The sequence below is a fragment of the Sciurus carolinensis genome, chromosome 14, assembly GCF_902686445.1.
Source record: "Sciurus carolinensis chromosome 14, mSciCar1.2, whole genome shotgun sequence".
Classification (NCBI taxonomy): Eukaryota; Metazoa; Chordata; class Mammalia; order Rodentia; family Sciuridae; genus Sciurus; species Sciurus carolinensis.
The window spans coordinates 18,064,004-18,078,695 of NC_062226.1; the positions used below are offsets into that span (position 1 = coordinate 18,064,004).

General features: G+C 47.2%; 1 protein-coding gene across 1 annotated transcript in view; it reads right to left on the reverse strand.

Annotated features, from left to right (window-relative positions):
• Positions 1–14,692, reverse strand: part of Pappa (pappalysin 1) — a 232,457-nt gene that overhangs the window by 48,204 nt on the left and 169,561 nt on the right. Inside the window, exons 14-15 of the mRNA XM_047524822.1 lie at positions 6,114–6,282; positions 3,664–3,847 (exon numbers count right to left, since the gene is read on the reverse strand). Coding sequence (XP_047380778.1) covers positions 3,664–3,847; positions 6,114–6,282 — 353 coding nt within the window. The remainder of the gene's footprint in view (positions 1–3,663; positions 3,848–6,113; positions 6,283–14,692) is intronic.

Below are 14,692 nucleotides of genomic sequence, written 5' to 3' on the forward strand. Positions count from 1 at the left end.
ACCAAGGGCTACCTATAAATGAGCCCACTGTGTAGACACAAGAAGCATTAGTGGTGCTATCTCCTCGATCCTCCGATTAACCCAATTCCTCATTAACACCACGTTGAAAGTGAGAAAACTAAGACCCTGAGAGGGTCACCCTAACCATTGTGCACACTAAAACTGGGGACCCATCTAAGTCTGTCTGAAGCCTACATGGTGGCTGGAGCTTCTACCCAGCAGCATGGCCAAAGAAGAACTGTTGTTCAGAGAAAAATCTCATGGAACCAGGAATTTCCACCAGTGTATATCCTGGAATCAAGGACTAGCTATACAATAGGATTCCACCATCCCCACCCTGTCCCTGGTCTATCCAATATGGCGTCCCTCATTTCCAATATCCTTTCCAAGGTGGTCCATTTATTTTCCACATGTTAGATACAAAGGAAAGAAAAATTCTAAGAAGTCATTTTTAAGGATAATTGATGAAGAACCTTTCCTAAGAGTAAGAAGGGAATCTGGAGTGCCAGGCACTCCTGTGTAATCAGGGACAGAGAAGGGCAAATGAAAAACTCTTTTGCCAGGGCAAATAAGAGGGTTCAATGCAAGGCACTGTGGGACGTGGCTATCCTTCGTGCACACCCAGCCTTCACCATCTTCAGTAAAGCCTAAGAAATTAGAAAATGCTCAGTGGGATCGGGAATTGTATGGAAACTAGTGAACAAGCTGTTTCACATCTGAGGATTAATAGGCAAAATACAGATAGAAAAGGCAACCAGAGCTAGGATCAGGAAACAGACCTTTTACAAAGATCGTGGTAGGAAGAGGGCTTGCTTCCTCAGAAGCTGCACTCCCTAGTAAATATTAAATGCACCCAGCACGGTTGAGTTGAGTTGGGGTTAACTAGGTGATGGGAGTAATGTTGTATTTTTAGCCATTTAATTAAACATTTATGATTTTGATCTCGAGGTTGTCCTTTCTGAGTTTAAGAAGACTTTTACTCTCATGCATGTTTGTAGGTTTTGCTGGAGCTCATTTGATAAAGAACCCAGGAAGAAGTGAGTTGAAGATTGCAAACTCACAGGTTACTTTGCACAAATCTTAAAGAGGCTGGAATTCAAGTGATATTTTAGGACATTTGAGAAAATTCATCTGGAATGTAAGGACAAGTGAATCTGTGCTGCTTGGGTGATACTAAGTTCCTTGGGTCCATACTTAGCAGACTGTCTTGGGTGGTGACTGCTTGTCTGTAGGGACCAGTCATGTGGATGGTGAGAGGAATGTGAAGGATGGAACATGTTCCCCTGTGTCCCAGCATAAGGACTCCACAGAACAAAATGATCAGGAGCTGGGAGATCAACCATTGCTCCAGTCTTTACGTGGATGCTTTTCAGAGAAAATGAGTATTTTCTCAGTACTTTCTCCAGTTTGGCATCATATACATACCATCTCTTTTCATCTTCAATCTGACCCTTCAACCTGGGCTCTGGGAAGCCTATTTTAGAAATGAGCAGACAAAGGCTCATAGACGTGAACAGTTGTTCACCTAAAACCACACAGCTGGTTAAGGGCAGAGTCAACAACAGAACCTTGGACTTGTGATTCTAAGGCTACTGCTTTTTGTTGATTAAACCATGCTGCAAAGAAAGTGGGGCAGGGGTGGAAAGAATGAAAAGAAGTAAACAAAATAACAGGAAAAAGTTGTTTTGATATTCTCTTTGCTCCCTGGCTTGAGAAAAGAGCAAGTAAGGCGGCATTAACAGGCTCAAGAGGGAGGCAGCAGCACTTGCAGCAGGTCTTTCCTGAGTCCTTGCTGCTGCAGAGCCAAGCAGAGGCCTCCGGATGGGAATGTGTGTACCACACAATGCAGATAACCAAGCTGGGTCCTAGTGGGTCCATGTGGGAAGTAAAGAAATGCTTCCCGATATCCTCAAGGGAACAGCAAGGTTGGGATCAACGTCCTCAGAGTGATGGTCCCCCTGAGGCCTTATGTCTCCAACAGGGTCCCCTCCCCTGACTATACTCAGCAGGCAAGCCGTGGCAGATGGGTTTGCATCACCTTGATTAAGGATTATTATTAGCCACAATGAAAGCTGTAATAATCAATGCTAATTTATACACCTCCTTTCCCCAGGGGCCTCTGATTGAGAGAAGTGTGATTTCCTAGTCTGCAGTTATTAATATATCCTGCATCCCACTGGCAAATGGGGCCAAGCGATGGACTCGGATGGCCTGCAAGTTGGAGTGTTTCCAATTGCCATTGGTCTCTTCACCTCGCTCTGACCTAAATGCTCATAGTAGCTCAAATGAAATGTCTATACCTTTTTATTCAAAACTTCTTGGGTTGAAACTGAGAGGAGTTGAAGGATGTGCCCTAGATAGATTTCCTGTCTTCCTTTGGGGGCAGTTTTTAGTAAGATTGCTGGGCCTTTCATTTGCTTCTTAAAAGAAACATGTCTCCTGGTGTCTTTTCCTTTCTTCAGTTCATCCAGCCAGCCAGTCAAGTCTTACCATACCCAGGTCTGGGCTTGCTGACAGCAACATGGCAAGAGTTAGACATGACCGCCAGTCTCAAGTTCATAAGTGCTTCCTGACCTTGGAGTCATGAGTCTCCTTGAAAACCAGGTGAAACTATTGGTGCACTCCTCTCATCAAAATGCCTGAAATCCAGGCACACACAACAGCACATTAAGTAACTCATGGATTTCCCTCCAGGTCACCCACATGCCACAGAAGCCCATTCAGTCTCACTCCGTAGCACGGTGGACCCCAAATTAGGACCCCACGCTCAAGTGAGATATTATTTTAGGTATCTGATAAAGGGGTGATGTTTCCTCTGATAAACCAAGTGAAGGGGAGGTTCTGACACCCTCCAAAATCAGGTCTAAAGTTAAAATACAACATGTACTTGATGAGAAGCTAGAAGAGTTCATCCTGAAATGGCTGCAAAGTGGCTCTTTGAGTTTGTGCAAATTCCTTCCCTTCTCTCGTGGGGCTTTGAGATTTCAATATTTCCAGTTATTCTGATGAGCTCTTGGATCTCCTCTGACATTCTAGGACCTGCAGCCCAGTCTCTCACTAGTTTCCAAAATGTGGTTTCTTCTCCAGCATGCCACGCTTTTTCTTATTCATTTCCACCAGGGCCCGGTCCGAGGTGATCTCAGGTGTTTCCTTTCCATTCCTGCTCCTCTTTCCCAAGCCCACCCCCTTGTTATAGAAGAACAGTTGACATTTAAGACAGACAGACCTGGGTGACAACAGAGTCCCCACCACTAATAGAGCAGCCGTGGGCAACTTCTTTAAGCTTAGTGACTCCGTTTTCACTTCTGTGAAAGGGTGATACTAATAACACTGATGGGGCTTACTGCTAATTACAGAGTGATTAGCTGCATCAGTTCCAAATATAATTCTTTATTTTCCTCCCTCCTTCACTCCCTCCCTAACCCTACCTCTCTTCCTTTTATTTTTCTAAATAATATTTGCAGTCTTGAAGGGGACTTGACTGCCATATTTTTTTCTTAGTTACGCAGCAGGGGCACTGAACATGAATTCAGTTGGTTCTGAGCACAGAGACAACTGGTCCAGCCCGAGGTGTTTGGGACCCAGAAGAAGGGACTGGAAGCAGCCTCTGGGATTCCCACAGGCAAAGTGGGGTGGCAAGCGGAGGTGACCCGCCCAGGATACCTTTCAGCTGAGCAGGGTGACGGCACTGAAAGGAGCATCTGCTGCCAAAGGTGGTGCCCTCGAGACAGGAGAAGGAAGCCGCGTAGACGTGATGGTGGTCTGGGGTGCCGCAGTCTACTGGCTCACATGCCACCTGCTTACTCCACTTGCCCTCTGTGCAGGTCACTGTGACGCTGGGTCCCATCTGGAAGGCAGAGACAGGAGCAGTGAGGGACAGCAGACGGGACCCTCGATGTGGGAAAATACCCAGGTGACAACGGAGTCTTGTCCAGGCACCAGGAGACCAAGGTTAGTGGTTTAACGCTGGCTCACGTTAATATCTCCACAACTGAGTGAATTTGATATTTCAGCTCCCCCATCATTTAAAGATGTAGAAACTGAAGCTCAGAGACATTATATGATCAGTCCCAGGTTATCCACCTGGAAAAAAGATAAGTGGAACTCAAATCCAAAGATGATGCTCTAAAAGCTCTCTCTAGAGTCTCCCAGATCATTATTTTCACCTTAAGGATGAGAGATTTAAGATTCAGAGACCTCATGAGGCAGACATGGCGATTTCTTTAATAAAACAGACTTGGAAACGTGACTGATGGTTGAACTTGGTATTTTTTTCTTGGAGGAGGCTAGCAGTCATCTACTCTAGTGCTCAGTGCAGAGTAGGCCCTGCCCTGGGATATAGGAGGCCTGCAAGTTTGCCCTTTGAGTTCGAGACCATGAGCAAGCTCCTTTCCTCATCTGAAGTCTTGCCTTGGCAACACCAGTGGATGGAACCCTAGGATTGCTTTCAGAGCCACTCCCTAATTTGAGATTTGATGGCTCAATAGTTAAGAGAGAAAGACATGAAGAACAAACAAGTGTAGGAAAAACGAAAAGTTTGACAGAGATCAGAACCAAATCAGAAGATGGTAGGGCTGTGTAGGTGGAAGGGTGAGGCCATGCGGCAGAGCCAAGGGAAGGACAGACGGTCATTGGCAGCCCGGGGCCTCCATTCAAGGAGGAAGCCGCCAAATCCCAGGGGATTGGGGATGCCAAGTGTTGATCTGAGATTTTAAAAGCAAAGGACATTTTCCTCTCTTAAGCACACATCAAAGGAGTAGAGGTCTCTCACTGCCAAAACAACCTAATTGTTTCCATAGGCGTTCAGACCTGCCATGTCTGACACACGGAAGTAGGTGTCTAAGATGAGCAAGCCCAGAAGCTCTGAGCAAATAGGCGTTCCCAGCAATAATGAATGTGCCCTGTGTGTTTGCAGGGTGAAGGCAGAGGCGACTGGCAGGGCTCTGGAAAAGGGTGTATCTAGCAACAGAGCTCTGGAATCCTCAAATTCCAGGGCCAGAAAGACTTTCAAACGTAAACGTGTTCCACTTCTCCATACCCCACCTGAGACACCAAGGCAACGCCTGGCCGAAGCAATATTCTGCCACAGCGCTCAAATCCACTCACGACCACTGAATTCATGCAGGCACTCATCTTCCATGAGTGCCACTGGTAATTTCCTGAAGCGTCTCTGCTGCTGCCGGTCTTACTGCTGGACTCCAAGCCACCCATATGGGTGACCAGAACAGCCTTTGTCAAGCACGAGTTGACCATGATGTGTCCTTCAACAGTTCCCTGTTGTTCTAAAGATGAACCCCAAGCTTCCTAACTAAACTGGGCGGGCTCTGCACCAGCAGACCCAGTTGGACCCTCCTGCCTCATGACTTGGTGAGTTAGAAAAAGGAAAATATTTCTGTCTGTGATGTGCTCATTGTCACCAACAGGCTTCCACACTCCACTCCTGCTGGGCCAGAGCATATATTCGGCCCTTTCTCCCAGCATGCACCTCTTGGCTTAGCTGTCTACTTCTGAGTTCGATGGACCCAGTATCATGTCACTCATTTTAGGGCACTTTCCTTGAATTTCCCTGTGTTTCCACAACAACCCCCTCTTCCCTTCAAAGTATCTGTCACACTGTGAGGCCACTACTCACAAATTGTTTGTCTCCTCTCCCCACTAGTCACTAAGCTCCTTGAGAACAGGGCCTAGGTCTTTCCTTTCACTAGGATCTAGCAGTGCATCTGGTTTATAGTGAACACAGACTTGCAATAAATGAATGAATAAAAGAACTCCTCTTCCACAGAGAGCTGACCTCTTCCTACAGCTACCCCATTCTAATGATAAGGTTCTGACTGCAAGAGGCTCATTCACTCCAGAATGGTCAGCCCAAGGTCTTGCAGATTCGTAACCTATAGTAGACATGGATGTGTGTTGGTGTGGAACACTGCTCTGTACAAGCAGCCTTCTCTCAGAGAGTCCAGACAGCTTTGTTAGTTGCTTGATCCGTTTGTTAGCGAGAAAGAGAAAAAGAGCATCTATTCTATATATTGTGTGGCAGCCTGGTTTTAAGTGCTAGGGATTCTGCAGGAGTACATTCCACACTCACCACCTTTGTGCTCAGCACCTGCACGCACCTGGCTCTTGATCAGCTCATCATCCCGCTGTATCTGGAGCACATAGCCTGTCTGGCAGCTCACAGTGCACTGGGCCCCATGGTAGCGGTCACTGCTGGAGCAATTGAGAAGAGCATTCTCCACGGCCAGCTCTGGGCAGTCAGAGGCCTCACAGGCGAAGTGCACACAGCTAGGAAGGGAAGAAACAGGAGGGTCAGAAGGGATTTCCTCCCAGGACAACCGCAATCCAGCTTGAAGATGAAGACTGATCTTCTCACTCCAGAACTCAAGGAGGCTGGGGCGAAGGAGAGGGAGGGGTGCTGGCTGAGGCCGAGAAGACTGACTCTGAAGGCCACGGGTAAGGTTTATCATGAACAGCAGGAATTATGGAGATAAGACAATCTAGGATTCAAATAGTCCTATTTGAAAGTCTGGTTATCAGGTTTCAGATCTTGTAGACCCTCAGTTTTTCCATCTAGGAAATGGGGATCATTAGGATTATAGCAACTATTTATTGAGTTTCCTATCTGCCAGTCACCGGGTTGAAAGAAAGTTATCTTCACATTTTATAAGAGCATCCACCTTTGAAGGTCATGGGGAAGATTAAACCAGTTAATTCAGAAAATACACATAGCAGAGCCCCTGACACTCAGTAACTGGTTGCTAATTTTATAAATACATTTGTGCTGTATTCCCCAGAGACTGTGTGACTTCAGGCTAGTAAAATGCCTCTCTGGGATTCTGTGTACCTTCAGATTCAGCCAATATCATGGAGCCATGAGACTCAACTGAAGTGATGGAAGTAAGTCTTTCATAACTGCAAAGCAACTTAAGAAAAGTTGTTCAGAGACCATACCCTGCACCATGCTTTAACAGCTGTCCCTACTTTTCTGCCAATCTGAATCCTACCGATTTTTCGAGTCTGAGTTCCATGTAATTTCTATTGGAAGCTTTCCCTTTATTCCCCAAGTGACTCCCTCCCAGCCATTCCGCTGTCCTTTCTCTGACACAGGTGCTTCTTGCTGGATGCATTGAAAACACAGGTCCTAGGCACCCATGGGTACTGGAATACATCTAGCTTTTAAAGATACAAACAGAAACAAGGCATACCCCTGTGCTGGGATGATCTTCCCCTGCTTCCATTACAGCTGTGCAAACGGCAGGAATGTAACTCCGATGGCTTATGCACACGAGCTCATTCCATGCTCACGATCACCCTGTGGTGATCTATGCACTTTGGAGTTGGAAAAAGTGAGGGCCAGCAGGATTTGGTTACCTATTTAAGTTCCCACCCACAGGTGCAACCCCAGAGTTCTTGCTGTTAACCTGGCCCCATGGTCCTGGACTAGAGTGTCCTGAGGACAGAGGAAAGGCCTGTTTCATCTCAGAGTACTTCACATTGTGACTAAAACTGCCTGGCAACTGATGTTGCCTAAATTGAAAGAAACAAACTGGATGAGCCTTCCAGTGGCTCCCAACAGGCTGAGACTTTGCTTCCAAACACAGGAGACTTTTGCTACTTTTACCCCAGCACCTGGCCTACCCTGTGCACAGATGGCTAGATTTAAATTCAGAACCTCAAGACTTTCATTTTCCTGTTTGCATCTGGGATACAGGAAGAAATTTTTGCCAAACCAGATTCAGAAGAACTTCCCAACATTTCTTTTTGGTGCTGTTTCAGGATATCCCAATGAGGGCTTCCCCTATACTCTACCTATTGATGCAAAGTATGGTGACAGGCAGGCGTGGTAACACACACCTCTAAGCCCAGCAGCTTGGGAGGCTGAGGCAGAAGGATCCCAAGTTCAAAGATGGCCTCAGCAACTTAGTGAGGACCTAAGCAACTTGGTGAGACCCTGTCTCAAAATTTAAAATAAAAATGGGCTGAGGATGTGACTTAGTGGTTAAACACTACTGGGTTCCATCCCTGATACAAAAAACAAACAAACAAACAAACAAACAAACAAACAAACAAAAATGTATAGCAAGAAATAAAGTGAAGGAAACTGAGCTAAAAGTCTCCAGGACAAATCATAAACAAATTCCCTTTCTGAATACTCAGAGAAGGGCAAGCATTGAATTTGGGTCTCCGGCCCTCCCTGGTGTGGCTTTGTATCGGTCACACGCCTCTCTTCTGAAAGGCAGGGCCACTGTGGTTAGATGGCGCTGGCAGAGCTACTTTCTTCTCCAGCCTTCCCTGCACTCCTGACGGCCAGGTGCTGGGGCACGTGGAGACCGCCAAGAGGCTGCGACTGCAGCCCGGACACAGGCTTTGACCAGACAATGCATCTGTTCGCGTCCTGTAAGCACTAGGGGAAGAGCCACATGGTTCCAATTTAAACAGATTTACTCCACCAGCTACCGGCTACTGAGCTGTTCTTCTGACCTGCGCCTGGCAGTGTGGACAGCTCACTCGGCTCCCAGAAGGCACCGGGACGCCTGCCCTGAAGACCCAGCGGAGAGAAAGCACTTTCTTCTCTGGCTCTGGGCCATGGAGGGCCAACCAGTACCCTGCTTGTTCTGTCACATGGAAGGTTTTCCTCGTGGGACAGTGGAACACTGAAACCCTTCCCTTCCTTGGATGGAGGAAAAGCGCAAGGCATCTCGATCGGGCAAATCTGAGGGAACCTGCAAGCTCTCCCATTTGTCAGTTTTTCAACCTTGGGAATTTTTAACACTCTGAGCCTCAGTTTCCTCATCTTTAGAATGAAAACAATAACCTGACTGGTCTCTCAGAACTGTCGGTCATCCATTTGTTCCTCCATTCAACTGACCTTGACTGGGGGCCTCACCGAGTCAGGTGTCCTTGGAGGGAATGAGCATTTCAACCTTTGCTATCCTGTTGGATGGAAAAGGTGTCCTGTGTATTTAAGAAGGGAGTTCAGTGCCAAGGAATGGTCATCAATGAGACCATTTTGGATAGTGATGTGCACCATAAGGACATTAAAACAAAGTGAAATTATAGAGGTTAATTGTTCCTGGGAACTGGTATACTTTTTATGGAAGAATCCAAGAAGAAGGGACATTTGACCTAAATGCTGGATGAAATGAAGGGATCAAAAATACAAAGAGTAGAGGGTATCTCAGGTAGACTGAAGAGCAGGTATGAAGATCCAGGACAGGACAGGGTGTGGTGTGTTTGTAGAAAAGGAAGGTGAATGTCTGAGAAATGCTTTGGAAACAACGAAGCTCCATGAGGTGTTCTCTTTCCACTGCCTCTTTCTGCTATTGAAAAAAAAAAAAATTCCCTGGTCTCACAAATTACCTGGAAAGTTTCATGTGCAGTTAAGAATGGGAAGCAGTGGATTGATGAACCAATCGGTTTTCTTTGTTACAGGACTTCTCAGAACCTTGACTACTCAGATGCATAGGGACTGTGTCCAGAAAGAGGCAAGGTGTCAAATAACTTTGCAAAACACTTAAAACCTTTATTTTGGGAGACATTTCTTAGGACTGATGTCTTCCAGAACACACTTTGGAGAGTGAGTCCTCCTTGGTTTTTAGGCACATCTGTCTGCACCTGGCTTGCAAACTTGTGAACAGGAAGGAAAGGGGGGAAGGAGGTGATGTGCACCAGGTATTTGACACTGGGTTCCACCCACATCATTGTATTTGCAACCACACAGGATCTCCTTAGGATGGTCATATTATTCCCACTGGGACCAAGATTTTTGAGCTGCTTGCCCAGGGACGCTCAGAGTGGATAGAACTCTGATGGAGATCTGCCAGTGTGCTCCCTCAGTCCCCCTTGGTTGGAAAAGGTGTGTGACTGCACGGCTCAAAAATGGTCAACGTCACCCCCACGGACCTTCCCACAGAACTCATTTCCAAAATACAAAAACCAAAACCAAATTAAGGAAACAAGACAATGGATTTAATACTAGTGAGGAACAGTCAATAAAAACAGCAAGAGTAGGGAAAAACTGAAGACACTTCTCTGAAAGGAGTAAGGAGGTGGACTGGATGGGTGGAGAAAGGACCTCAGGTAATTGAATCAAACAGAGTCTCACACCTGGGTCAAGGAAGAACCTGTGCCCCATGATGAAGAGCTGATCAGAGTCTCCATTTCTTCTTAGATGTATATTTTCATGCATATAGTTACAGACTCAGGATCCAGATGGAGGTGGAATGTTATGTGATCCCCTAACGGCCGTCCCCACTGCTAAATGAAATAGACACTAACTGCGCCTAATAGCCAGGACCTGGGCAGAACTGGAAGCAGGAGGAAGTCAGAGGGCAAAGGCTGGTGAAGGCTTCTCTCTCCAGGGGTTCTGTCCCTAGCCTGCTGCTCAGACGCAATGGTGCCGTGGGGAGCGGAGGTGACGGCAGGTGGTTGTTAGGCATCATGCTGGTTCACATGGACTCTGTGGGATCAACTCGGGAACCGAGGTTGAGAAGAAGTTAGCATGATGGAGCTGATGGTCCTGCCCAGAAATGAGGTTCCGGGGAGAAGTAATCCTAAAAGGCTCTTCTGCCCTGGATTTCCTGGAGCAGCACCGGGACTCAGTATGGAGGTTAAGATGCTGCAGAGTGGGGAAAGCAAACTCAGTGGCCTGTGAGGTCCAGGCAGAGGACCTGACAGGCAAGACAGGCTGAGCGGGGTGGGGATGTGTCCAGCTGCTGCAGACCAGTCCCCACTCCGGTCCAAGGCCACATGGTGGGACAAGGGCCTGCTGCTTTCAAACCTCATGATTTCTTTTAAGAATTCTAGGAAGAAATCTGGTTTTTAATATGAACTCTTCTGATATTTAAGTTTTGGCAACTAATTAAAGATAGTAACTAATGAAGGCTAAGGAAAAATTGTTTGTGGCCTAATCTGGCCGAGGGGACATCAGTCTTGAAAACTCTAGTAAAGAGAAAAGAAAAGCAGATTCCCAAAAACCAGATTCAAAGGCTGGCTCTGCTCCTAACTTGCTGGGTGGCTTTACAAGGCTTACGTCCCTAGTCTGGACCCTGAGTTTCCTATTGAGTGAGGATGTAGACCTTGGGGATCTTTGAGAAGCTCGACTTTTGGGTGCCATGGTTATATGAAGACCAACAATGGAGGTCTATAAATTCAAAGCCCTTTGGAATGGGCAAAGATAGGTGTTGCTAGGCCTACAAAGCAATGGGGCAGGAGCTGATGGATATTTCAGAGAAGAGTCGGGCAGTCGCCGGTACTGTTTGTCAAGGCACGCTAATGCTCAGGCACACTGTTGCAGGGACGTCCCCAAGACCAGTCACTGCCAACCCATGTGTGACATGCCCCCGATTCCTTTGTGAGTCAGGGAAGTTGGATGCAGGGGTGGGCAGCAACAGGAAGCCTGGGGCCTTTGCTGGGAGCAGGGCCACCCCTCGAGGTGACCTCTCATCAGACATCTAATAGGGTATTCCACACCTGGGGCACGGGCTGTGAGCACGCTAGCTCACACACCACAGCCCAAGACCCCGTGGATGGAAAGATTTCATACCAGGCACACGGAGGGCTTGTTCCCTACCCAAGTCGGCATTCTGCAAGTTAACTGCCTACCGCACTGCCTTTCTCTGGATGGGCTAGCAAGTAGAAGAGGGAAGACTTCAAGGTGAAGGAAGAAATAGAATACAAAAAATTAAAGGAGGTAGAAGGAAGGAAGAAAGGAAGAAGCAGAGGAAGGGGAACTTTAATTGTTTAAATACGTAGCCCATTGACTTTTATAATAAACTGTTCAATTTCCGTTCAGAACAAGGAAGTTGGATGTACGAATGCTCTGTGTGTGTGTGTGTGACAGACACACCGGGACTCAATATCATGATGAAGCTTTTGTCACTAAAGGAGCATCTTACCTCCCCACTCCCACCCCTGTGGCTGCTGCCTCCCCCCAACTTTTTCTCCTTCCTCAGTTCAGGATAGAGTTGGGATTTGGCTAGAATTCCACAACTGGACCTCTCATTTGAAACCTGATCCTGTTTTCTTGGGCCTCCGAATTTATACCAAGTACAGCACAGGGGCTGGGGACCCTTGAATCTAGGTCAGAACACGTCGCCTGCATTGATTTTGCTATAGTGAAGCTTCTCCCAAGGCAGCCCACTGGATATCACACCACTCTCAGAAGGGAAGGAAAATGAGGCGGACAGAGGGTGGGAGAGGAGGGGGAGGAGAGGGGAGGAGATTGAGGGGAGTGAGGGAGAGAGGGGAGGAGGAGAGACCCACCAGAAGAGAATAGAGGGGGTGGAGAAGGAGAGGGAGAGCTAGAGGGAGGAGAAGAAAGGGTGTTGTGGGGGAGGGGAGGAAGAAACAGCACCTTTCACTACCTGGGACCAGGAAGAGTAAAGTGGGCTGTTCCAACTACAATCAGTTGAAATCTGTGCTATAAAAAGTGATGCTAACAAATTAAAAAAAAAAAAAAAGGAAAAAAAAAAAAAGAAAAAGAAAAAACCCAGTGATGCTATTTACCTTGGTGATTTTGAGAATGAAGAAAAACACCCCAGAGCTTTATACAGTTGTTGCTTACTTTTCTATTCTTTCCTCCCCATTTGTTTTAATGCATTTGCACATTTGCAGAGTCCTGCTTGTTTTGGTAAATGTCTTCCCAGCTCCTCGGGAACAGCTGCTGTCCTTTCCCACTAGAGCTTTCCGGGAGGAGGTCCTGCAGCCTTGAGCCTCAACCCTGCACTTTCAGTCTGGTCTGGGCTCAGCCCAGAAGCAAGCCAAAGCCTTCAGGGCTACATCTCCACCCCTTTACTGCAGTCCCACGAAGCAGAAGCTCACACATGACCACTCCTGAAAATTCCTCTTCTCTCCTACCTTGATGGGGTGGGTGGGCAGGGCGTGACTTTTAGGGACAGACGGGGCAAGGTGTTGCCTCCTACTGCCTGGTTGACTTTGACTCACCTATTCTGCTTCTCTGAGTCACACCTCCCAGAACAGGTGTGAAAATGAAATAATACAATGTGCTTATCGGAGGCTCAACAAAGGTTTGTGCCTTCCCGCTCCTCTGACCCCTCCTCTTTGGGAAATCACAGGCAGAACTGTACCCCAGAGAACATGCAGTCCAGCATCATTCTTTCTCAGAGAGAGAAACTGAGGCCCAAAGAGGGAGAACAGCTTGTCTACAGTCATTCTGCACCTGAGTCTGAGACAGGACTTGGCCTCAGTGCCGTGTTCCTCCCTCACAACCAAAGAACTCAACAAACACCTACTGAGTGATTTGTTTCAGAGGTTAAAACCTCCTTACTGTTGAGGGAGGGCACAGGAACTGCCAATTAAGCATTCAGAGAAGTCAGCGCTAGCGGTCAGTCAACTTGTGGATGGTAGGGTGGCTGGCTAAGGGTGGGAAGGCACTGTGGAAAACATCCTTGCATTTTCCATTGACATTGTTTCTCTGGGTTCTGAGAATTAACTTATTTTTATAGAGTCTGGAGAGTCTGGGATGAAAAGGCCCTCTCACAGTGCAATATGACAATGAGCGATATTTACGGAGCCCTTGCCTCTGAAGGATTGCAACAGACTTGGCCCAACAGAAGCTGGAGACAGTGGGTGCAAAACAATGTGGATTTTGCAACCACCCTTTGTGTCCTTTGCGGGAGCAGGGGCGTGGGAAAGGCTGGTGTCCCCTCTCACCGCCTTTTCCCTCTCCTTGCCCCCAGGTGTGTAGGGCAGGCAGGATCGCCTCTCAAAGGACCTCGTTCCATTCCGTGGAGCCCATGAACATGACAACCCTTTCTCTTTTTGGATCCTATGTAAACAAGCTTGAGATGCTGAGCAAATCTGGCCCTGGAATCCTGGATGGTAATACCAAAGTTTGAACCTATTGGATGTCTTGGATCATCTCTGAGGCTACCTCCAGCTTTGACTTTAAGAACTTAACTCAGCATTCTGTGCAGAGAATCACCAGCCATCATGGTTAGAAAGGACTTGTGAATAATCTTTATTAATCTGTTATCTTTGCACAGTGTCTAACAGTTTGAGAGAGCATTTTCATCCACAATGCAACAATTAAGCCTCACGACCAGCCTGTGAAGTATGCATTATTATCTGCATGCTACAAAATTTCCGAAAACTGGGACTCAGAAAAGGGAAGCGACTCGTCCAAGGACAAGTGGTAACGTGGAGATTCAACCCAAGAGTATTGAGTATTCTCAAAGCTTTTATTCAGTCCAGGAAATGTCATCACATCCCCACCCCCTAGCGACCTCCAAATGTGGTAGATTAATAGATGTCAGATCACCTGCAAGGACAGAGGAATGCCCTGCATGTAAAAGGTTCCCAGGCTACTGGAGGCATCTCAGGGCAGGTGAGCAGAAGCTGTGGAGTTTTACCCACCACATACATGTGCAGCGAACTGGGATGAGCAAATACCAGTCCCTCTATCCCCCTCAATTCAAGAAGGTCATAACTCTTGCCTGTGTCACCAAGGAAGCAAAATATCCTAGTATTTTAGAGCTGAGTGAGCTAAGCCACCTACCCTCCCTTTGTTCACACGGGGATATTGAGACCCAGAGAAGGAAATGGCTGTTTCCAGATCACCTCCTTCCTACTGTCAACTCAGCAGCTGCAAGCCAGGTGAGGGAGAGTCTCTTTCATCCCCACTTCCCATGTTCACCCCAGGGATTCAGAGCCCTGTGGGTCTCTGGAGCCTAAA